Below are 25,154 nucleotides of genomic sequence, written 5' to 3'. Positions count from 1 at the left end.
TGTAAAAGGCAGGCTTCCAATCTGAAAAGAGATGGGCGAAAACAGTATATAGCATAATGGACTAGATCAGAGTAACCGCTTAGGATGGAACAGCCAACAGTTCTTCAGCTGCTTCCAGAGTTCATCTGTAGCCCAGTTATCTAGAACCTTGCTATTCAAAGATGGTCTGTGCACCAGCAGCACTGGCATCTAGGGACTTGGGAAAAATGCAGAATCTCAGGCCCCACCCAAACCAACTTAATTTTAATCTTTTTGTTTTGTTTTGCTGCTTGACACCACAAAGGTTTCTTTCTTTCTCTCCTCATGATGAATTATGTTGGTGGGGATGAGGAGTGCTGCCTTCCGCATGGTCACAGGACTGTCAGGAACCCATTCAGAAACACACGACCCATTTAGCAGCTCCTCTCCTTAACTGTCAGGTAACGTTTGTCATGCAACAGATCTCTAGAACTCTTTTCATCTTCCAAAACTGAAATTCTATACCCATTAAACCGTAACTCCTCATTTTCCCTCCCCACAGCCCCTGGCCACCACCACCACCAGAATCTGCATTTTAACAAGATCCTGAGGTGGAGATCATAGCAACTTATAGTCTGAGAAGCCTGAACCAGACAGCAATTTGCTCCTTCCAATTCTATGCTTAGGTCTCTAATATATCCTTTACCTGAGATTTCAGCAAAAACTGTATCTAATTACCTCACATGGAAGTAGGGCCTACCCTCCTTATCTGCAGCTTGCTGTTAGTACCATCTACCACTTGGAGCCATCCTAGTTAATTTGGATCAGTGTGAGGAGAGAGGCCATTTCTCTTCCTGTCTCCCATCTCTCAAGAGGAGGAGGGAGTAAAAGCTGAAAAACAACAGGAATGGAGCCAGTGGCAAAACCAACCAACGCCACTGACCAGGCCTGAGGTTAAAGATTAACCCCCCCAACTCTAACCATGTGTTGCCTATAGATCACTTGCTCCATCTATCACAACCCTTTCACGCAGACCCTCTTAGAGTTGTAAGCCCTTAAAAGGACCAGGAACTTATTCTTCAGGGAGCACGGTTCTTGAGACACAAGTCTGCCGACGCTCCTGGCCGAATAAAGCCTCTTCCTTCTATAACCCGGTGTCTGCGGGGTTTTGTCTGCAGCTCGTCCTGCTACAAGTACATCATAGCTGAAATTGAAACTTATTAACTGGTATGTTCAAATTCAATCCACTAGGCAAGAGGCCATTAAAGATAGGGAGAAATGAAAACAACACACCATGGTATGGACCTTCTCAAGTTATTTTTATCAGTAAAGAAAATGGCCAGGCACAGTGGGTCACACCCGTAATCCTAGTACTTTGGGAGGCCGAGGTGGGTGGATCACTTGAGCCCAGGAGTTCAATACCTGCCTGGGCAACACAGTGAGACCCTGTCTCTACTAAAAATAAAAGAAGAAAAAGAAAATAGAGACAGCCTAGATGTACTGAAATTTCCAATTATGTAATCCACTAACAGAAAAAAGTGTGGATATGCCAGAAGTAGTAACAGAAGTCTAGAATTTATAAATACTGATGTATTTTTGGATTGCCACAGGTCAAGCAAATTCTTAAAAGTTATTTAAAGCATATAAGATTCTAATTTCAGCTTTGTTCTAATAGTTAATCTACTTTTTACTTCATAGAATTGTCTTGATTTTGAAACCCTGGCATTCGGAAACATCCTGACTTCTAGTGTTTCAATGGTTCATTCAATACTTGTATTATAATTGGAAACAGACGCTGGCTGCCTATCTTTATTTCTATTGTAAAGTTTCCATATTTGCTTCAATTAATTTATATATAATTACTGTACATGAGAGATAATGTTATGACAAGAATAGTTTCTGCAACATTAAGTATGGGTCAGAAAAAGAAGAAATGTGCCAGGCGCGGTGGCTCATGCCTTTGGGAGGTTGAGGCAGGTGTATCACGAGGCCAGGAGTTCGAGACCAGCCTGACCAATATGGTGAAAACCCATCTCTACTAAAAAAACACAAAACTTAGCCAGGCATGGTGGTGCACGCCTGTAATCCCAGATACTCAGGAGGCTGAGGCAGGAGAATCGCTTGAACCCGGGAGGCGGAGGTTGCAGTGAGCCGAGATCACGCCACTGCATTCCAGCCTGGGCAACAGAGCAAGACTCCATCTCCAAAAAAACAAAGAAATGACTTTAGACAAATAGCTTCAATGAAATTACAAAGAGGAGTGCATTAAAAAATACCAGCAGTAAAATCTCTTGAAGAATTAAAATGACAGGCTAAAAATAAATAATAAATGTTCTTTTTAGAAAATACTAAGTTGCTGCTGGCACTCTATATTCTTCTTCTTTGTTTTAGTGGATGACTTGTATGTACATCTTCTGGTTTGTCCTCTGGAGGCTTTGGCACAGATGAAATTACCTAATTAAAAAAAAAAAAAGAACCATTAAAACTTAGTTTCTATAGCACAGGAGTAAATAAGCTATTAGAAGAGGTAAGACTACATCCAATAGTTCAATCCTTGATGTCACTTTCGAGGCAGAGTTGGCCTAAGTTCAAGGTACAGCCTATGACCTAGGCACAGAGTGGAGTTTTCCGTTTGAACACTGATGACAGTAAAATTTCTAAAGCTATTTAAAAAGAAAAAAAATTTGGAGGAAGAAAAGTGAACATATGCTCTACTTTAACATTCCTTTATAGATCTAAAGACACTTGTTATATTACGGATTCAGATAGATATCCTGGTTTTGCATTCTTGAAACACTGATAATGTTTGATAGATTTGGGGGGATGAAAACGTTTGGAGAAATGAGCAGGAAGCAGTATAATCCTCAATTTCCTGGGAGAAAAAGGAAAAGCAAACACACTATCAGAAAAAGAGTGTACAAAGAGTATACAATAAGTCAAAGCAAAATAAGAGTCTTCATTTGAAATGGAAAATTATTAGAAACTATAGTAAACTGTATTTAATATCTTTTTTTGGTTGTTCTATTTCTGGACCTAGAATTTGGACTTCACACATTTATCTTGAAAATGTAATCAGCTCTGGTTGAGACAGGTATGTATCTATGTCTATGCCTCAGTTCAGCTGTAACTGAAGGAAGGAAGTAAGGGTGGCAGCACAAACTGAAAACCTTTTTTTTTGAGACAGGGTCTCACACTGTCACCCAGGCTGGAGTGCAGTGGCATGATCTTGGCTCACTGCAACCTCCGCCTCCCAAACTCAAGTACCCTTCCACCTAAGCTTCCCAAGTAGCTACAAGAGTTCACCACCACGCCTGGCTAATTTTTGTATATTTATGGTAAAGATGGGGTTTCATCACATTGGTCAGGCTGGTCTCAGACTCCTGGGCTCAAGCAATCTGCTCACCTCAGCCTCCCAAAGTGCTGAAGTTATTGGTGTGAGCCACTGGGCCCAGCCTAAACTGAAAAACTAAAGAAGGCTTCAAAACTGTGCCCACGGATTTTAATTATTATTAAATAATACCTTTAATCAGATATTTTTAGGTAAAAAATGTACATATATGAAATTAAGCTACCTTAGCCTCCCTTAATCACATTGTAAAATATGAGTAAAACTATGTGAAAAGCACTTTCTGCATCTTGGAGTAAGTATAAGAGAATGTCATAACCCTCAGTTTATGATTTGTAACAGTAGCCCCTACCCCACAAAAAGGTGTCTTTCAAAAGCTAACTCAGATGTTAACTTTATTTGTGCTTAGGAAATGGAAAATGATTATGTAAATGACATTTAAAAAAAAAACAGACTACCTAGGCAGCACAATCTGGTCCCGATCATTTAAGAAGTCTACATTTGAAATGCATACCTGGAGGCCTAATTTTTAGAAATCTCACCACCTTCTATTGCTCTTTATCACAAAAGCAAATTAAGCATTTTGAATTTGATATAAACTGTAATAACTCTAAATTTGAGAGAAATAATTTACAATACTTTTGCTTCTCAACTTTGGCTCATATTAGAACTACCTGGGGAGCTTTTAACAAAAATGGCAGGCCTGGGCTCCACTCTCACAGATGGGTTTAATTGGCTGAAACCACTGCTTTAATATTTTGTATCTACAGTGATATAAAATGTCTGTTCATTGTTTAAAGCAAGTATTAACAGTTTAAAGCAAATAAAATGTTAGCCAAATTCAGTTATTTCAACAGAACACTGTAGAAAAACACATCAAAACACTAAAAAGTGAAAAAAAATTACAGTACTATCGTTCCCACAAATAATTCTCCATTTAATCCTATAACCAAATCGTGTCTTAGAATAGTTTTTTAAAAATAACCTTACCTCTTTAAGTTTATGCCGAATTAAATTCGCCGTTGTATTCAATGAGTCATCGTGCATATCCACTTTAGAGATGTCTGGTAACAGAGGTCCAATCATAATCTCATTACCACTTGGGTTTGTTTGAAGAAAAGTTCCAAGTTTACGATCATCTTCTCTTCTTCTTTTGCGCTCCTGCAGTTGTGTTGTCCTAGGCATAAATCTGTCAACTGCCTCTGAAGACGTAATAGCCTTTTGTGCACCAGGGCAGGCCACTGAGTTTTTCAAAGAGTTTATCTGTGTTTTCCGCAAAGAGTCATTGTGGTTATAATGCCCCATTGTTTTATGATGGTTTCTACCATCCTTAGAGGAGTCTGATGCTCTGTCTACAGGTCCCCTGGATGAACACATACATTTTGAGGAGAAATAACATAAAGGTAATTCACAGGAATATGGAAGATAAGGATTTGAGTTCCCTCCAGAAGTGTTCAGAGCTTCTGCAGCTTTACAAAATCCAGACATCTCTGAGTGCAAGTCTTCTCTAAAATCCTCTGTGTCTTTATGCTCTGTAACCAATTTCTTCTTTGTCACGTAATGGTCTTTATATTACAATTTAAAAGTTGAGGGAAAGGGAAACAGAAGTGGTTTATTGTTTTCATCATTCAGAATCATATAATTTTAAAAAATCACTTAAAAATGTTAACAAATTCTACTCCAAAAAAATTATTTCTTGAGAAGGGTATATATTCACATGGTTTAAAACCTAAAACGGATAAAAAGATATATAGCATCAAGTGTCACCCTTTCCTTGCTCTCCATGGGTCTGGTTTCATCCCCATAAGTAATCACTATTGTTTTCTATTTATCTGTTCAATATGTCTCACTTTGCCACCTCCTTCCTCCCATTCTTTTTCTCCCCACTTTAAGATAACCTGTAATACGCACTTCTCTGCACCTCCGCATTTTCCATTTCACTGTAGATCTTACAGAGGTTTTTCATCATTATATAGAAAGGTTTTTTTTTTGTTTGTTTGTTTGTTTGTTTACAATTTCAGAGTATTCCACTATCTGGATGTATCATGCTCCTTGGCTTGTGTTTGTTAGTTACTAAAGAAAGCAATATGCTTGTCCCACTTCTAGGGCTGGCAAGGGCCTCTTCCCTGGTTTACTCTCCCAAAAGCAGACTACAACAGGAATGGAGTATGGAAGATGTGGTAAAGATGAAATTGGCTATGTGTTGATGATTGTTAATGTTAATATTAATACATGGGAGATATGTTAACTTAGTCTCTCTGCCTGTGTGTTTTGAAATTTCCATAATAAGAGTTTTTGAAAAGTAAGACCACGTATACAAATGCATCTTGTAGAGGCTAGAATGCTGCAGATGAAAGAGAGCTTAACTAAAGTGTCCAAAGGCCAAACAAGTCATAGTTTAATTCTGACGTCAGCAGCACAGCAAAAAGGTCTTAAGAGGAAGGGGAGCAAATAATGAAGATAATCCTAGGCTGTCACCAACACTGAGATGATTAAAGCAGTTAAAAAGTAAACTCTGGACAGAGTCCAAAGCTTGGGTTTTAATCCTTATTTTGTCTTTAATTCATCTCTAATAATATAGGCCGGTCACAAACTTTCTGAGACTTAGTTTCCTCACCCAGAAAACTTGGGACCCAGGTCAGATAATGTCAAAGGTCTTTCTCCACATTAATATTTTATAATTTCCTTTGCCACACAAACATACAAGTTTTCCTGGTGCTATTTATTTACTTATCTTACAAGTTAGAGTTCAATGTCTATAGATGACTGGGGATTCTCAACAGCTCTCTTACCAGATTTCTGAGTAAGTTTTCCAAGAGTTTTCCCACTTTATTTCTCTCCATCACTATCTGGTAGAAGAGGCATGTGGGGGCATTTAGCCAATTGCTGGTCAAAAGTAGAACTTCTCCATGATTAGCAGTGACAACTATATGATTTGACAACTGCAAATCATAACTGCTTCTCACTGCATTCTGGTCAAAGCCTTAATTCCTTAGCATGGGACACAAGGCCCTCCATGATTCACTTCTTACCCACTTTTCTAAACTTATCTCTCACTGAAACCTTTGGGCTTTGGTTATACTGTATTAATTAAAGTTCCTTAAATGCATGATGCTCATTTATTCCTCTAAACATTTAAACATCTTGCCTGGCTTGCCTTTCCATCTTTTCCTCTCCCATTTAGTTAATGTCTACTTATCCTTTAAAATTCAGCCACTTCTCACATACTATAGGAAGTCTTCTATGAACCAATATTTCTCCCTTCTCAACCCAGATTATGTAGTGTGCTGCAGAGAACCCTGTGGTTTACAGTTACTGAATACTGTGATGGTTTACTTGCCTCTCCTACCACTAGACTGGGAATTGCATGATGACACACCTGGCAGAGTGCCTGACACACAGGAGGCATTTAGCAATATGCTTTCCATACCTTTATTTTCAGTAGTTTTTACTACATATGCCTTCCGCATTTGTAGTTTTTTTCTAGTTTCTTCAACTGTTTCAAATTCTGGAGCATAGCACACATGAAGCAATCCACCGAAGAAACTCTGTTCATCCATTTTTCTCTTGGCTGTCCTGAATGGAAATACAAGATAGCATAGTTTTTTAATCTAGATTTACTTGGGATGAAAGCTTAACTAGTATGCAATATCTGGATCTAAAGAGCAAAGTCCAGCTTTTGCTACGTGTATATATATCCTGTGGATTGGGAATTAAGATGCTCTGCTTGTGGACAGTATTCATCCCATTGATCGAGTATGTACTCGTAGAGCCTCCCCTTTCCTTCCCTTTGAGCCTCTTTGTTCCCTAGTCTTTAAACAACTAAGGACCCAGCTGGTTGGCCTGAAGTATGTAAACTGTGGTCATAAAATGGAGCTTTTCTCTGTGGCCCTGAAGAGTTAGTTCATACCCAATTAAGCTTTTTCAGCACTATGTATTTCTGTGATGGGATTCATGCCTTAAAAATCAGATGAAAGATACTATAATCATAAAACATTCAATAACTGAGGAACTATTAAATATATAACAATGAGAAAATGAGAAGAATGTTATTCAGTCAATAAATACTTACTAAACATCTATGACTGGCCAGGTACTACAATAAATTTAACTACTTCTATATCCAGCGATAATGATAAATACTTGTTGAGATTTCACCATATGCCAGGCAATGTCATAAGCGCTTCACTTGAATTAACACCTAAAAACAACACTGTAATGAAACTGAAGCACTGGGACATTATGTAACTTAGCCATGCTCATAGTCTGGTTTGAGGAGCAAGGATTCAAATCCAGATGTCTTACTTCAGAGCCTACTAGACTACGTACTATAGAAAACAGAAAAGCTCTAGAAAATGTTTCCCTAACCATGGGAGCTGGCAGGTTGGTTAAGAAAGTGAAATTACATATAACAGCAGCCTGAGAAAACCACACATGACCCAGTAAAATCAAGTGGTTTTGTGGTAGACTATGAGTTCTACTGATAGCACAAGAAAGAAAATGTGAATTGTAATAGCCAGAGAAGGATGGGTCTCAGAGCAGATTAGTGAGGAGAACAGAGATCAATATAAAAATAGATAAGGCACTGCATACTTCAGCCTTTTTGGAGCAGAGGATTTATGTCACATAGAAGGCTGGAAAAAACTGAGTCAGTTTGCAGAAAGGAGTAACAGTAGAAACCACAATAGCTAATGTTTACTGTATTCTGACCAGGATACACCTTTATATGGATTATCTCATTTCATCCTCATACAACCCCAAGAAGTAGATAGGTCCCTTTACCATACAGATTTTATGGAAGAGGAAAAACTTAAACAGGTTAAATAACTTGCCCAAGATCATGAAGCTAGTAAGCAGTGGAACTGGAAAACTTACTCCAAACCCAACTTTTTTTTTCTTTTGAGACAGAGTCTCACTCCATCACCCAGGATGGAGTGTAGTGGCCCATAAGACTCACTGCAACCTCCACCTCCTGGGCTCAACTGATTCTCCTACCTCGGCCTCCCAAGTAGCTGGAACTACCAACACGCCCAGCTTGATTTTTGTATTTTTACAAAATACAAAATACTGGCCATGTTGGCCAGTCTGGTCTCGAACTCCTGGGCTCAAGCAATCTGCCTACCTTGGCCTTCCAAAGTGCTGGGATCAAATCCAACTTTTTTTTTTTTTTTTGAGACAGTCTCACTCTTGCCCAGGCTGGAGTGCAATGGCATGATCTTGGCTCACTGCAACCTCCACTTTCTGGGTTCAAGTGATCCTTGTGCCTCAGCCTCCCCAGGAGCTGGGATTAAAGGTTTGCACCAACACAGCCGGCTAATTTTTGTATTTAGTAGAGTGAGGGTTTCACCATGTTGGCCAGACTGGTCTTGAACTTCTGACCTCAAGTGATCCACCTACCTTGACCTCCCAAAGTGCTGGGATTACAGGTGTGAGCCACGTGCCTGGCGTCAAACCAGAATTTTTTTTTTTTTTTTTTTTTGAGACAGAGCCTTGTTCTGTCATCCAGGCTGGAGTGCAGTGGCATGATCTCTGCTCATTGCAATCTCCACCTCCCAGGTTCAAGCGATTCCCATGCCTCAGCCACCTGAGTAGCTGGGACTACAGGTCCGCACCACCACACCCGGCTAATTTTCGTATTTTTAGTAGAGGAGGGGTTTCCATCATGTTGGCCAGGCTTGTCTTGAACCCCTGACCTCAAGTGATCTGCCTGCCTCGGTCTCCCAAAGTGCTGGGATTACAGGCGTGAGTCACCACGCCCAGGCTTCAAACCCAAATTTTTTTTTTTTTTTTTTTTTTTTGAGGCAGAGCTTCCCTCTTGTTGCCCTGTCTGGAGTGCAATGGCGCAATCTCGGCTCACTGCAACCTCTGCCTCCCGGGTTCAAGCGATTCTCCTGCCTCAGCCTCCCGAGTAGCTGGGATTACAGGCCTGCGCCACTAGACCCAGCTAATTTTGTATTTTTAGTAGAGAGGGGGGTTTCACCATGTTGGCCAGGCTGGTCTCAAACTCCTGACCTCGTGATCCGCCCACCTCGGTCTCCCAGAGTGCTGGGATTGCAGGCGTGAGCCACCGTGCCTGGCCAAACCCAACTTCTACTCTACCAAGCTACAGGACATTAAATTGTTAAGCATGGGAATGATGTGGTGGATACAGTGTTTCAGTAAAGTTAACTTTTAAAAAGGCTGGAGGAAGATATGCTAGATTACGTTTTGGGGTAATTCAGGTATGAATGAGGGAAACTTGGGGCCAAAATGACAGAAATATGAATGGAGGAAATGAGGAAATGAGTCATTGCTTAACTTGCACATTACCTTGCACTTTGTAAGTTCATAAATTTAATAAGATAAACTTCAGTAAAGTCTTCTGCTGGGTATTCATCTAGAGCATTGTACTGTTCAATTGCACCATATAAAGCAAATCGCTCAACTAATTCCTTCATGACTCCCACAGCAGGAACTCCTTGTATTAATAAGTACTGAGATTCCAAATTGATTGTATATACCTGAAAGAAATGCAGAGTTATTAAACGTATTTCGCAAATAAGCCTAGGACGAATCTGCCTCTATTTTTTTTTTTAAAGAGAACTTTGAAAACAAGAAATAATCTGTTCAACCCAGTCAGCAAAAAAACACAAAATGAAATTTCTGCCATTCCTTCTGCATAAAGAATAACAGTCCATGTGAGAGGCTACCTAAGGCATATAACAGACTACCTTCAGTCGACATTTTTTTCCAGAAATTGAGTCGGTAGAAGTCACTGGGAACAATCACTCAAAGAATATTCACCGAGTGCTTACCTGTGCCAAGTAGTACTGTAAACACAGAAGATCCAATGACTAAAACCAAGTCCTATTCTCGTGGAGTTGATGTTCTAATAGTTGGCCAAAAGGGTCGTGAGAATCTTTGGTACCTGACCGAGGGTTCTTCACGCCAGCTCTAACGAGAGACAGATCTGACGGAAGCCTTGTCGTGCCTTTATTTCCGTAGGCTGGTCATATGGCGCTAGCACTCACATAAAGCTACCGAGGAGAGCGAATGAAACCAAAATCACTTTACCTTCACAGCACGAGGCCGTCGTCCCTCCCGATATTTGGCCCGCGTGTCGCATACCGCCCTCTGGACGTGGTGATCAAATAAACTCCCTAGCTCCCCGCCGCTCGACGCCATCTTGCCTACTTTGATCCTCGCAGGGAGGACAACATCCGCCCTGCTGAGCTCCCTTTTATCCAATAAGAGAGCGGGATGAGTTAAGGCGTGCCAGGATTGGCTGGAGAATCGACAGCGTCGGCCATCGTTTCCTGCGTGCGAAGATTTGATGAACTAGGTGCCGCCCCCGAGCGGCTCGGCGGAGAGGCGCGGTGGGTGACAGAAGCTTTCTTGTCCCACCCACTACAGGCTTACGGCAGGACGCGCAGCGGGGAGAGGGGGCGGGGCCGCAGGGGGCGGGGCCGATCGATCTCCTCCGGCTCCGACGTCCTCGGCCTGCCGGGTCCCGGGTCCTTTGCGGCGCTAGGGTGGGCGAACCCAGAGCGACGCTCCGGGACGATGTGGGGCAGCGATCGCCTGGCGGGTGCTGGGGGAGGCGGGGCGGCAGTAACTGTGGCCTTCACCAACGCTCGCGACTGCTTCCTCCACCTGCCGCGGCGTCTCGTGGCCCAGCTGCATCTGCTGCAGGTAACCTGCCGGCCCCGGGCCACCTGATCTTCAGCCTGGGGTCGGACGAGGCCGAAGCCTCTCAGGGACGCGGCGGGACACCGGCTGCCACCCGGGCGCCGCCGAAGCGCGCAGAGATCAGGGTCCCTCGACGGCAGGGCCCTTCTGGGTAGTCTCTGGATCCCACAAGTCCAGTGCAGCCCTGGGCTCGTCTTATCCCAGGTCTTTTCACTTGGTGAAACTGGACCTAGAAACGTCCTAATATTCTACCACTGTTTTTATAAATATTCCTTATTCCAGGCTGGAAAAGCTCCTGAGAAGTGGTTTGTTTTTATTATTTTAAAAGGTGTTTTCCTTGCCAGCCATTTCCAGTTAACCTGCGCTGCTGCCGTCCGGGCCGCGAGAGAGGGACGCAGAGTTGTTGGCGGAGCCCCTGTCGGTTCCCGGGGACTAAGCACCGCGTCCCATGAGCGGGAAAGGTTAATACAATGATGGTTCTGCCCTGCGTCGCTGACGCGGAACACAGCTGTAGTGTGTTAGGAACACATAACGTAGTTAAGATCACTTGAAGCTCTGCGATCAGTCGCCCTTCTGGACGTTGTGGTTAGGATGTTTCACAGTTCTAACCACTGGTGGAGATACAGCGTCCATATTTTCATAATTAAAAATAGAGGCACATGGTCTCACGAGTTTCAGTGTACTTATGGGGGCAAAAGGACGGCGTATTTGAAATCCTCATAAATCCTGGATGCATGGTACCCACCAGTGGCTAATCTATGCAATGAATAGAGTTTGCAATAATTTCAAGCATCCCTTCTTTCCACTTGAGTTACTTCCCTATACCTAGGGGAAGATATTTTTGGTCCATTGAAAACATGAGTTCAGCAGAATCCTCCTATCATCGTCGTTATTATTTTTTACCACTAAGTAGACAATCTTTTGGTTTTTGATGGGCTTTATGGCTAGAGACAAATCAGTCACTGTCACCAAGTTCCAGGTAGAAGTTGGTTCAGTGCTCTGTCAGCTTCGATGGGATTTTTCAACATGTTTTCAAATCTGCACGTAATAGTAGGAATGCTTTCTTACAGTAACTCTAATTTGATCCTAAGATGTAGTTGTTACCTTACATTCATCACTGTTTGAGAATTTAGTGGTCTTGATCTTTGTTTTAAATTTTGAGCCTTCGGGAAGTACTTATAAGAATTAATTCATGCATATCTTTTTGAAATGTAAATGTCTTTAGCCCTGGAACAAATTGCTGCTTCTGTTCAGCCCATATTAGCAGAATAGGTCAACTTTACTTTCTAATTATCAATGTAATAAGTTTATTATTTTATAGATTCCGTAAATCTATACATTTATTCCTCGATGAATTATATAAATTTATAGAATTTATGTTTTATAGAAAATTTGGAAAGCATGGAAAATTGTTAACAAGAAAATAAGTTACCCATAATCCCAGAACTTAGAGGTGACTAATGTTGACAGTTTGGATCCAATCTTCCAGTTTTGTTTCTGATCTTTATTTTTAACATAAATGAGGTCCTATATACACACGTACAGTTTTGTGTCCTGGTGTTTTTATTTAATGTTATTATGAGTGTTTTATTTTGTTAAAAGGTCATCATTTTAAGTTGTTAATTAGTATTCTAGCACAAATTTGCCATAATTTATTTAATTGTTTACTATGATTGACCATTTAGATTGTACTTAATTTTTAGGCATTAGAAGTGATAAACTATATTTTAATCAGACGTTGAAAATAACACATCTTTGTTTAGAAAACATCATTTTTATTTCTGGTTGTCTAGGATAGATTCCCAGAATTCTTGGGTTAGAGGCCATAGATAATTATGAAAGCAGAAAGGTTCACAAGTTGGGAGTTAATACTTGAATTACTTTATTTGGGGTGAAGCATTGAGTGCATAATACAGATCATGCAGTAATGGGAAGAAGGGTTGGAACAATGGTTTTCTGGCCTATGTCAGACTTACCTTGAAGCTTTTAAGAATACAGATGTTCTGATCAACCCTCAGACCTATTAAATCAGACCTAAAATCTTAGGGAATAGGCTTTAGGCATCTCTAATTTTAAAAAATTTATTCAGGCTACTTGGATGCACAAAAGAGTTGAGACCTACTGTCCTAGAATCATAGAATTTTAATGACGATAGAGACCTTAAGCATCTAGGTCATTTCTGTACTTTTACATGTAAGGAAACTGGCATTCCTAGGCCAGTACCATTGCCATGCAGCTAATTTGCCCTCTTGTCTATAGCTCACTCTGCATCACCCAATCTACCGTTCTCACTGTTTCTTCTATAATGAATCTCCTTCCCACTTCTGTTCTCTTACTCATGCCATTCTTCCCTCAGTCATTTTTCTTCCTTCCATACAAATTCCATGTCTTTAAAAAGGAATAATCCTACCTCCTCCACATAGCTTTCCAATTCTCCGTTGCCCACATTTGTTTCCATTTCAATACTTCTCTGTTGTGTTATGTGACACATCACATTTGATATACTCTGTACTGTGTTTCAAGTATTGTATTCTCTTGTTTACTCAAGTCATTATTTCAGGACTGACTACCCAGTAGATGCTTTAAGTCAGGATTTCTCAACCTTGGCACTGTTGACATTTTGAGCTGGATAACTTTGTTTTGGGGGCTCTCCTGTACATTTTAAGATGTTTAACAGCACCCTTGGCCTCTATCCAGTAGACGCCTGTACTGCCTCCCCCTATCGGTGACAACCAAAAAGGTCTTCAGACATTGTCAGATGTCTACTGAAGGACAAAATCACCTCTGGTTGAGAACCACTGCTTCAACTAAGTTACCTTCTCTGTACTCAGAACTTGATGTGATTGCAGCAGGGGGAGAGGATTCATATACACAGTGAATGCAAACGAACCTAAATCACCGTTCGGGTATGGCCACACAATTTTCATTTCCCTTGTGTTAGCAAGAGATACCCCAGGCTTTGGACCTGATCATTCCTAAGGCATTCTGATGGATGGTTTTACCTGCAGATTTCCTGGTAATACTGATACCTCAGTTTGGGTCAAAGAAGGTCAATTAATTGATTGATTTGATTTGACTCCTGGAAAAGACGCTCCTTTCTAGCTGTCTCTTTCTTCTCTTTACCTGAATAGCCAGGGCTCTGTGGTTCAAGTGAAGTATTTTGACATAAAAATTAACTTAGAACATTGGTCTGCAGAGTTTGCTAAATATAACTGAGCACATATTGTGGCTTTATGGAGCTGGTTACTACTTTTTGACCAAATAAATAATTCGAAGTATTTTTCCTCCTCAATAAGGTTCATTTTTCCTTTTTTCAGTGAGCTGGTAGAGTTTCCTTTTTTGATATTTCAGGGCATCTTTCATATTTCCATCTCTTAAGTTTCTTCATATGAAGTAGAATTGATCTGGATTATGTATTGCTGACTCTGATGAAAACCCACAGAAAGCATCTGGGGCTTGATCACCTTCCTTCTTGTAATAGCTCACACGGTTACAGCTGATATGGTAACTTAAGACTTTTGATTCCAAATCTAGGCAAAATACACTCAGTTGAAAGAATTTGTCAGCCAGAACAGTTGGACTGTTCTGTGAAAATTGTGAGAAAAATTACACAACTAAGTGATACATGATGATGGCTTTCTTAAATATAAAATTGTAATAACATGGTTAATTTCCAGTACGTTATATTGTCCCAGAAGTGGCTCCAACATTGTTTGAAATTTGTCTCATTTAAAGAAACATAAGCTGGCCATGGTGGCTCACACCTGTAATCCCAGCACTTTGGGAGGCTGAGGCAGGCAGATCACCTGAGGTCTGGAGTTCGAGACCAGCCTGGCCAACATGGTAAAACCCCATCTCTACTAAAAATACAAAAATTAGCCGGGCATTTGGTGGGGGCCTGTAATCCCAGCTACTTGGGAGGCTGAGGCAGGAGAATTGCTTGAATCTGGGAGGTGGAGGTTGCAGTGAGCTGAGATTGTGCCACTGCCCTCCAGCCTGGGTGACAGAGTGAGTCTCCGTCTCAAGAAAAAAAAAAAAAAAAGCAAGAAACATAAAGACTGGGCATGTTGGCTCATGCCTGTAATCCCAGCACTTTGAGAGACTGAGGTGGGAAGATCACTTGAGCCCAGGAGGTTAAGGCTGCAGTGAGCCGTGATTGTGCCACTGTACTCGAGCCTGGGCAACACAGTGAGATCCTGTCTCAGGAAAAAAAAAATTCCATGTAAATGAATGAATTTGATATTTAATATTTTAAATTATGAAAACTGTTCTGTAAAGATGTAGATCTTGCCATGTTGCCCAGGCTGGCTTTGAACTTCTGGGCTCAAACAATCCTCCTGTCTCAGTCTCCCAAAGTATAAAGATTACACATGTAAGCCACTGTGCCTGGCCTAATATTTTTAACTTAATGAATTTATTTTGATATAAATTAATAACACTGAAGCTTCCTGATATAATAAGTCTTTGTGTGTGTGTGACGGGTTCTCACTCTGTTGCCCAGGCTGGAGTGTAATGGCACTATCATGGCTCACTGTAGCCTCAACCTCCCTGACTCAAGTGATCCTCCCACCTCGGCTTCCTGAGTAGATGGGACCACAGGCGTATGCCACCACACCTGGCTGATTTTTAAAATTTATTATTGATACATATTAATAAAATTCTTTTTATTTTAAAAATGATATATGTGGCTGGGCATGGTGGCTCACGCCTGTAATCCCGACAGTTTGGGAGGCCGAGGTGGGAGGATCACTTGAGGCCAGGAGCTTAAGACCAGCCTAAGCAACATAGTGAGATCCCATCTCTATAGAAAAAAAAAATGGCTAGGTGTGGTGGTGTATGCCTGTATTCCCAGCTACTCAGGAGACTGAGGTGAGAGGATTGCTAGAGCCCAGGAGTTTCAAGTTACAGTGACCTATGATTGTGCCACTGCACTCCAGCCTGGGCAACAGAGCAAAATCCTGTCTCAAAAAAAAAAAAAAGTTCGAAAATGCTTATGATGCAATATAAGTAGTGGAAAAGGATATTAAATTGTGCCTATATGAACACAACTATATGAAAAACTTGCACATAGAAAAAAGGATTAACAAGAAATAGACCAAATTGTTCACATGGTTGTCTTGTTTATGGAGAGAATATCAGTAGTTCATTTGTTTCCTTCCAAGTTTATATGTTTTCCGAGGTCTCTATAATGAGTTTGTAATTGTTTAATCATAGAAAACCCTTTTTTGGTCCTTGGCCACAAACTTACATGTTTTAATGTAATTGCTTTTTTAATGAGAATAAATGTTATATTTTGCTTTTTTAAAACCTATATTCCCATAGTTATATGAGCCCTTGCAGTTATTAAGAGGCTGCATAATATAACGTTTCTGGAAGGGTACAGAAGAAACAGCAGTAATTACCTCTGAGAACAGAGACATGGCTTCACATTTTACCCTTTTGTACGTTTTGTGCTTTTGCCACATGCATTTATTATTCTTCCAATAAATAAGTAAATAAATATGGATTGTATACTCCATCTGGTTGGTGTTTCATAATTCTAAAATTATATTGCTACATTTTTAAAGATGATATATGTTTCTACTTATTAACGTATATGTTAAAATAGTAAATTTATATCTTATTTAATAATTTCCCTATTGATAGACATTTAAGACAGTCTCAAGTGTTCACTATCATAGAAAATACTGCACAGATAGCTTTTGCTATAGTTTCTTTTTTCTTTGAATCATTAATTGGGAATAAATGCTCAAATAGTTATATGTGGCTCAACTGCTATTTAAGTTTATTGACTGACTGCTGCTATTTTGAATTCTGAAGGGGTTGATTAAATTTATAATGCTGCCATAAGAATATAAGGGTATTGGCTTCATTAGCATCACCAGTATTGGGTGTTGGAAATGATCATAGATTTTTAAATGCTACAACAAATGTAGATAACAGAGAACTATCTATAGAACTCTTTTTGGACATGTGAATTGTAATAATAGTTTATTTTCATGTGAATCCAGAAAAATGTATATGAAAACCTTTTTTCCTCTCATTTCTTATATGAATAGAATCAAGCTATAGAAGTGGTCTGGAGTCACCAGCCTGCATTCTTGAGCTGGGTGGAAGGCAGACATTTTAGTGATCAAGGTGAAAATGTGGCTGAAATTAACAGACAAGTTGGTCAAAAACTTGGACTCTCAAATGGGGGACAGGTAAGCACATGTGATGGCAATAACTTTCTTCTAATATCACATAATATAGCAATAGAAATAAAATTAAAAGTTTAGATTTTTTGTTAAAGGAGGTGAGATGTCACCTAATTTGTATGCTATTATGTAACTAGTCTAGGATATTGAAGCTGACTATACTCTGTTTTTAGGTCATTATCTTGTAGTTTACCATACTCCCTACTTCTTATTCTACTATTTAACTCATTTTCCACATTCCCTAATTTTGGTTTCATGAAATTATTTTTCCTTCTGAATTACTAGGTTCTACTTACTATTATTAAACTTTATTTCTGACATATTTTATAACCTTCCATGGTCTCACTTGATTAAAAATAAAAAATTCAGCTGGGTGCGGTGGCTCACACCTATAATCCCAGCACTTTGGGAGGCCGAGGTGGGCGGATAATTTGAGGTCAGGAGTTGGAGACCAGCCTGCCCAACGTGGTGAAACCCCCCATCTCTACTAAAAATTCAAAAATTAGCTGGGCATGGTGGCAGGTGCCTGTAATCCCAGCTACTCGGGAGGCTGAGGCAGGAGAATTGCTTGAACCTGGGAGGTGGAGGTTGCAGTGAGCTGAGATTGCACTGCTGCACTTCAGCTGGGTGACAAGAGCGAAACAATGTCTTGAAAAAATAAAAAATAAAAAATTCTACAACACAGGGTTATTATTTTTCCATTTTTGTTTTCCCTTATGAGTTTAATATGCTTAGATTATAAACCTGAAAGCTTGAATACCTATGTCTATTTTTTGTTTTCTTATGTTTATCAAGTTATTCCTTTAAACATTTTCTAAACTGTAAGAATAATGTGAGGCTGGGCTCAATGGCTTATGCCTGTAATCCCAGTGCTTTGGGAGGCCAAGGTGGGAGGACCACTTGAGGCCACGAGTTCAAGATTAGCCTGGCTAGGCAACATAGCAAGACCCTATCTCTACAAAAAAATAAAAAAAATTAGCTGGGCATGGTAGCGAATGCTTGTAGTCCCAGCTACTCAGCAGACTGAGGTAGGAGGAATGCTTGAGACCAGGAATTTGAGTGACCTATGATTATGCACTCCAGCCCAGGCAATAGCGAGACCCTATCTCTTAAAAGAAGAAGATGTAGTAATAATACATATTCATTATAACTATTTTACCATTGAAAGTAAAAAATGAGTTTTTACCTTTCCCCAGTCCCATCCTCAGAATGGAGATCTCAGTAGACCTTTAGGATTGGAAGAATGAGATAATTCATATTTTCTGCAATTATTACCCCACAAAATATTTCAGATACCTTTCCATGTATTACAAACAATGTGCATTTAACATGTCTCTCTCTTTCTCTCTCTCTCTCTGTGCATCTTTATGATCCTCTGTTGCAGCCCTGCCAGTAAGACACTATCTCCTGAAGAATCACTGATAGGAACAGAAAGTGGACTGGCTAGGCCAGGAGTCCTTAGCTTCTTAGGGGGCAGGAGCTGCTTTGTGCTTTCTCAGAATCAGATATATATGTGGACTGAAACATTTAAAAACAGAATAGCCAAGGGTGCTATACGTTTAAAACTTATATAGATGGGGCTACACTGCTTTCTATTACTAATTTCCCATGACAATACATGAGAGTGCCATGTCTTTTTAACTTGTTTTGAGCACAGACTAATCTTGTTTATGCATGTTTTTTGATGAGAATAGGCTACTCATGAGAAATCTATAAACCTAACACTAGTCCCTTGCATACTCTAAATTGTTGCTAGAATCTTAAAATTTTAGCACCAGACGGACCTTAGAAATCATTAACTTTGGGCTTTGTTCTACAATACAAGGAGATGGAATATTTTACCCAGGATTGCTTAGCAGGTTACAGTTCTGCCCTCTGAGTTCCCAGCACTTCCCTGTGGGCAACATCAACTTCCTGATTTTCAAGTCTTAATTGGTACTCTGAAGAATCCTACTTGTTTTTAACTCCCATTTGCTTTGAAGTGACTTTACCTGATTTTTTTAGATCCCTTATTGCAGCAATGCCACTAAGAAACTGAGTCTCTAGCTTCTTGGTGGGCAGGAGCTGCTTTGTGCTTGCTCAGAATCATCCTTTTCAGTAAGGGAGATATTGAAGAGAAATCTACTGAGGAGTCTGGGGGTGAGGCACTCAGGGAAATCCTGCTCCAGTCCACAAAAGCAGAGAGGAAGGGTTGGTTACCTAGAGTATTTAACATGCAGAGGCTTTGGATTGTACTCCTTTAATCCTTGGAAATGCCTATAGAAGGGGAAAGGAAGTAAGATGGTGACTCCAGCTTATAGACATACTAGTGTTTCATATATTTAAACTATAATAGGAGGGTATTATTAGTTTTACTTAACTTTCAACTGTGAAGGATTATACTTCTCAATATTTGTCTCCAGTGTCTATTTCAGTGTATTTTTCACTTTTCTTGAAGCAGCATGTCTGTTGCAAAACTTCTAGAAATAATGAGGATATTTATATATTAGATCAAGCCATAACTTGATGATATAGTCATTTCTTCTTATATTTTTTACTTACATTTTTATATTTTAATGATTACTTTCATTTTTGAAAAACATGTCGTGCTGAGATGTATTTTTCTTCATTCTGTAATTAGTTATGAAACAGTTTTTCCTAAAATGCTGAGTATATCAAGTCTTGGCTAAGAATAAGTAATAAATATTTGTCACATGAAAGCCTACACATATAGCCAGGCACAGTGGCTTGCACCTGTTTTCCCAGCTACTCAGGAGGCTGAGGCAGGAGGATTGCTTGAGCCCAGGGTTTCCAGGCTGCAGTGAGCTATGATTGTACCACTGCACTCCAGAATGGGTGACAGAGCCAGGCCCCATCTCTCAAAACAGAAAAGAAAGATTACATAGACTACATATACACCCCCATCCAAAACATACACACACATCTACTTACCTAAAATGGTAAGAAGATAACTTCTTATTTTCTAATATATGACACAGAAAAGTTTTTTTAAAGTAGTTTTAAATTTTTAATTTTTTCTAGGTATTTCTCAAGCCATGTTCCCATGTGGTATCTTGTCAACAAGTTGAGGTGGAACCCCTCTCAGCAGATGATTGGGAGATACTGGTAAAGAAAACCAAATAAGAACTATCTCATTTAAGGTTAAATTACTTCACAATATCAATGTCTTTAGCTTTCTCTAAGCTTTATTATATATTGAGTTGGTTTTGAATTATAAGAATGAATTGGGGCCAGGCACAGTAGCTCATGCCTATAGTCCCAGCACTTTGGGAGGCCAAGGCAGGTGGATTGCTTGAGTCCAGGAGTTCAAGACCAGGCTGGGCAACATGGTGAAACCCCGTCTCTACTAAAAATACAAAAATTAGCCAGGCATGGTAGTGCATGCCATTAGTCCCAGCCACTTGGGAGGCTGAGGCAGGAGAATCGCTACAGCCTGTAAAGTCAAGGCTGCAGTGAGTCAGGATCTTGCCATTGTACTCCAGTCTGGAAAACAGAGTGAGACCTTGTCTCAAATAAAAAAAGAATGAATTGATAGAGATCTAATGTACAACCTGGCAACTATAGGTAATAAAATTGTATTGGGGATTCATGTTAAATGAGTAGATTTTAACTACTCTTACCACAAAAACAAAAAAGTGGGTAACTGTGAGATGATGTATATGTTAATTTACTTCACTATAGTAACCATTATACTATCTATATGTAGCTCATAACATCATGTTGTGTATATTAAATATGCACATTAAAATTTGTTTTTTAAAAAAATGAATTGAGATTTTTTTTAACTAGACATGGAGTGGACAAAACGTAAAGTGAATTGATCTTTTCATCTGTTGGTTCTAGGAGCTGCATGCTGTTTCCCTTGAACAGCATCTTCTAGATCAAATTCGAATAGTTTTTCCAAAAGCCATTTTTCCTGTTTGGGTTGATCAACAAACGTACATATTTATCCAAATTGGTAGGTGCTATTGTAATATTTGCTGTCATATTCTACGCTATAGCATTGAGTCCAAAGTAGAAATGAATGTGCACTAATGAGCTTTATTTTCTACACAGTTGCACTAATACCAGCTGCCTCTTATGGAAGGCTGGAAACTGACACCAAACTCCTTATTCAACCAAAGACACGCCGAGCCAAAGAGAATACATTTTCAAAAGCTGATGCTGAATATAAAAAACTTCATAGTTATGGAAGAGACCAGAAAGGAATGATGAAAGAACTTCAAACCAAGCAACTTCAGTCAAATACTGTGGGAATCACTGAATCTAATGAAAACGAGTCAGAGATTCCAGTTGACTCATCATCAGTAGCAAGTTTATGGACTATGATAGGAAGCATTTTTTCCTTTCAATCTGAGAAGAAACAAGAGACATCCTGGGGTTTAACTGAAATCAATGCATTCAAAAATATGCAGTCAAAGGTTGTTCCTCTAGACAATATTTTCAGAGTATGCAAATCTCAACCTCCTAGTATATATAACGCGTCAGCAACCTCTGTTTTTCATAAACACTGTGCCGTTCATGTATTTCCATGGGACCAGGAATATTTTGATGTAGAGCCCAGCTTTACTGTGACATATGGAAAGCTAGTTAAGCTACTTTCTCCAAAGCAACAGCAAAGTAAAACAAAACAAAATGTCTTATCACCTGAAAAAGAGAAGCAGATGTCAGAGCCACTAGATCAAAAAAAAATTAGGTCAGATCATAGTGAAGAAGATGAGAAGGCCTGTGTGCTACAAGTAGTCTGGAATGGACTTGAAGAATTGAACAATGCCATCAAATATACCAAAAATGTAGAAGTTCTCCATCTTGGGAAAGTCTGGGTTAGTATAAATTTTATAACTTGGGAGAAATTTTATGTGGCTTAAACATCCCCAAATTATGAATTAGAATAGTATTTCATATATAAATTGAAAATCAATTAAAAAGAAACACAGTGCCTGAAGGCACTTGGGGGACACATTTACGCTTTGCAGTAAAGTCCTTGTTTGGATAAAGATTGTGTATTTTCTGGCCAAGTAAGCTTGAATAGGTACAAGCTTAGGTAGGTGCAGGCCAGAGAGGTCAAAATTACTTGCCTGAGATTGCATAGCTAGTGTTAAAACTAGGATTCAAACCCAGGCAGATTGACTTGGGTGTTCATCAGGATGGAGTGCTGTACAAAGCCTCCCATCTTTAATGCTTGCAGATTTGTTCCCCAGTTACCGAAAGCAACTTGTTAATATTAGGGAAAAGGGCCAGTGTAGGGAGAGATCCATGGCATGAGGTAACCTTCCTGCTGCATGTGGTGGCACCTGGATTGGAATGCATCCAGGAGCTGCTTACCCTGCTGGTGTCTGCTCTTTAATTTGTGTATAACGGAGAGGAAGTAGACAGGGCAACTAGTGCTCCAGCCCCTCATCCTGGCCACAAATATTAATGCTACCTTTTTATGACATAAGTCACTAGTCCATTTATTGGAACCTAAATTTGAACCACTGTAAAGTAAGACTTCATAGTGATAAAGAAAGGAACTTGTTAGGAAAGAGAATAAAATAGAAAGAGAAGGTTGTCTCCTTTTGTAGATTTTTTTTTTTCTCCAACAGTTTTACCTGTGACCTTTATACAAATAACTGACAAAGCATTAATCTCTTTGGCCTACATCATTTTCTTTTCTATTTTTTTTTTCCACGAGATGGAGTTTCACTCTTCTTGCCCAAGCTGGAGTGCAATGGCGTGATCTGGCTCACTGCAACCTCCGCCTCCCACGTTCAAGTGGTTCTCCTGCCTCAGCCTCCCGAGTAGCTGGGACTACAGGCATGCACCACCACGCCTGGCTAATTTTTTGTATTTTTAGTAGAAACTGGGTTTCACCATGTTAGCCAACCTGGTCTGGAACTCCTGACCTCAGGTGATCTGCCTGCCTCAGCCTCCCAAAGTGCTGGGATTACAGGCATGAGCCACTGCTACTGGCCGGCCTACATCATTTTCTAAAGCTCCAGACCATTCTTTTCTTTTCTTTTCTTTTTTTTTTTTTTTTTTTTTTTTTTGAGTTAGAGGCTTGCTTTGTTGCCCAGGCTGGAGTGCAGTGGCACCACCTCCACTCACTACAACCTCCACCTCCCAGGTTTAAATGATTCTCCTGCCTCAGCCTTCAGAGTAGCTGGGACTACAAGTGTGCGCCACCACTCCTGGCTAATTTTTGTATTTTTAGTAGGGACGAGGTTTCACCATGTTGGCCAGACTAGCCTTGAACTCCTGGTCTGAAGTGATCCGCCTGCCTCAGTCTCCCAAGGTGCTGGGATTACAGGCGTGAGCCACTGTGCCTGGCCTCAGATCATTATTTTCTGTTAGCTTTAAACTGTCCGTTCAGGAGATCCCACTGCATCCTCAAATTCAAAATATCTAACACTGAGCTTATGATTCAGCTGGTTCTGTCATTAGATGGGAATATCCTTTTATTTCCTTGAAATTATATGGTGAGAACAGGGAGAAGTGCTGATGGTAAAGTCCTGTGATTAAGATAGCAGTAAGGACTCTGCCCTTCCCACTCCACTGAAGGTTGAAGAGCCATGGACAATGAGAAGTCACAGTAGGTGAAATCAGATACTAAAATGGACTTGGCTTGAGAGATCAAAATTGATCACTTGGTGATACAACTAACAAATTCATGTTAACTTGAACCTTTATTACCCTGTGAAGCATGGTGATTAAAAAAAAAAAAACAAAATGGGAAACTTGATTGTTAAATTCTCTTTAAGTCAGAATATGTACCTTAGAGTTTTTATTTATGCTTTTGTCTACCATTAATATGTCTGCACCTGCTCTTTAGAAGTTAATAGAGAGTAAAGTTGTCTTTATGTCTTTCAGTGCTTACTTATATTTGGGAAGTTGAGAAAAATTTTTAACATCATTATTGATATATATATAGATAATTTTTTTTTTTTCTTGAGACGGAGTCTCACTCTGTCGCCCAGGCTGGAGTGTGGTGGCGATCTCCACTCAATGCAAGCTCTGCCTCCCAGGTTCAAGCGATTCTCTTGCCTCAGCCTCCCGAGTAGCTAGGATACAGGCTCCCACCACCACGCCTGGCTAATTTTTGTAGTTTTAGTAGAGACGAGGTTTCACCATATTGGCCACGCTGGTCTCAAACTCCTGACCTTGTGATCCGCCCACCTCGGCCTCCCAAAGTGCTGGGATTACAGGCGTGAGCCACTGCGCCCGGCTGAGATAAAATTTAAAGTGTACAATTCAGTCATTTTTAGTATGTTTATACTAGTTGTACAGCCATCACCACAATCTAAGTTTAGAACATTTTCATTAGGGGGTGGGAGAAATTTTACTCTGCTTTTTAGATTAAGTTTCTGTCTGGATCTAATCATTTAATCAGACAATCAGGCAGATTGTCTGTGATTAGTTTTGGCCATTCCAGCTTCTTCATTGGTTGTTAACTTTCACAAATAAAGGCTGCTCAAAGATTAGAAATAACATTTAATTTGAATGTAAATGTGCCATAGTTTAAAAGATGGGTTTGGTGAGTACAGTCAAATACATACATTTAAAGCTCTAATTCTGAAGATTATGTAAAGAAAAGGAAAGAAATGTAGGGAGAGGATTGAAATGTTCATGGTGTAACAATATCTGAACATCCATCTGGTCACACCGTTGGTATTTGAATGTTTTGTCCTCCTCAAATTCATGTCAAAATCCCAACTCCCAAGGTGATGGTATTAGGAGGTGTGGTCTTTGGGAAGTGATTAGGTCATGAAGGTGAAGCCTTCATGAATGGGATTCGTGCTCTTATAAAAGAGAACTGTGAGAAATAAGTTTCTGTCATTTGTTAGCCACCCAGTTTAGGATATTTTGATATAGCAGCCTGCATGGACTGAGACAACTATGAGTTATTATGATAGCTTCTGTTATTTCACCTAAATTCATAGAAGCTAATATATCAATATTTATGCTATGAAATATTTCTTAACCAAGCTTTGAATATATTTATATTT

The 25,154-nt window shown here is 39.9% G+C and overlaps 2 protein-coding genes across 15 annotated transcripts in view; one reads left to right on the top strand and one right to left on the bottom strand.

The window, feature by feature from the left end:
- Positions 1 to 1,260: 1,260 nt before the first annotated feature.
- On the bottom strand, positions 1,261 to 10,921 carry RBM48 (RNA binding motif protein 48). Of its 3 annotated transcripts, none has more exons than XM_016945199.4 (5): positions 10,358 to 10,921; positions 9,614 to 9,804; positions 6,735 to 6,880; positions 4,295 to 4,869; positions 1,261 to 2,412 (listed from the first exon to the last, which is right to left on the bottom strand). In XM_016945199.4, the coding sequence occupies exons 1-5, from the start codon at positions 10,466 to 10,468 to the stop codon at positions 2,326 to 2,328; spliced, it is 1,110 nt and encodes a 369-aa protein (XP_016800688.2). In that variant the 5' UTR covers positions 10,469 to 10,921; the 3' UTR covers positions 1,261 to 2,325. The 3 variants fall into 3 exon arrangements, with proteins under 3 accessions (XP_016800688.2, XP_016800687.2, XP_009451883.2); XM_016945198.3 differs by having other exon boundaries at positions 10,099 to 10,529; XM_009453608.4 differs by lacking the exon at positions 1,261 to 2,412 and having other exon boundaries at positions 4,083 to 4,869; positions 10,358 to 10,850.
- The window catches only part of PEX1 (peroxisomal biogenesis factor 1), a 41,670-nt gene continuing 27,293 nt past the window's right edge, over positions 10,778 to 25,154 (top strand). For 5 of the 12 annotated variants that reach the window (XR_010158583.1, XR_010158585.1, XR_010158584.1 and 2 more), the window contains exons 1-5: positions 10,846 to 10,975; positions 17,032 to 17,175; positions 20,191 to 20,274; positions 21,013 to 21,127; positions 21,226 to 21,992. Coding sequence is in view for 8 of the 12 variants with exons in the window: in XM_016945194.3 (XP_016800683.3) it covers positions 10,847 to 10,975; positions 17,032 to 17,175; positions 20,191 to 20,274; positions 21,013 to 21,127; positions 21,226 to 21,992 (1,239 nt within the window). In the remaining 4 variants the exon portion in view is untranslated. Of the gene's footprint in view, positions 11,434 to 13,669; positions 13,879 to 17,031; positions 17,176 to 20,190; positions 20,310 to 21,012; positions 21,128 to 21,225; positions 21,993 to 25,154 lie in introns of those variants that run through there. The other 7 variants (XM_054655990.2, XM_063814699.1, XM_063814700.1 and 4 more) reach the window with 7 other exon arrangements.

Source organism: Pan troglodytes, chromosome 6 (genome assembly GCF_028858775.2).
Source record: "Pan troglodytes isolate AG18354 chromosome 6, NHGRI_mPanTro3-v2.0_pri, whole genome shotgun sequence".
Taxonomy (NCBI): domain Eukaryota; kingdom Metazoa; phylum Chordata; class Mammalia; order Primates; family Hominidae; genus Pan; species Pan troglodytes.
The sequence above is the reverse complement of the archived record's forward strand: the minus strand, read 5'-3'. Positions and strand labels throughout refer to the sequence as shown.

What these genes read in the sequence shown, in the direction of transcription:
- RBM48 (XM_009453608.4), bottom strand. Translation starts at nt 10,468, where the DNA reads ATGGCGTCGAGCGGCGGGGAGCTAGGGAGTTTATTTGATCACCACGTC. An exon ending in GACGGCCTCGTGCTGTGAAG is followed by an intron (nt 9,805 to 10,357) that starts GTAAAGTGATTT and finishes CATTTCTTTCAG; the next exon opens with GTATATACAATCAATTTGGA. An exon ending in AAAAACTACTGAAAATAAAG is followed by an intron (nt 4,870 to 6,734) that starts GTATGGAAAGCA and finishes TGTAATATAAAG; the next exon opens with ACCATTACGTGACAAAGAAG.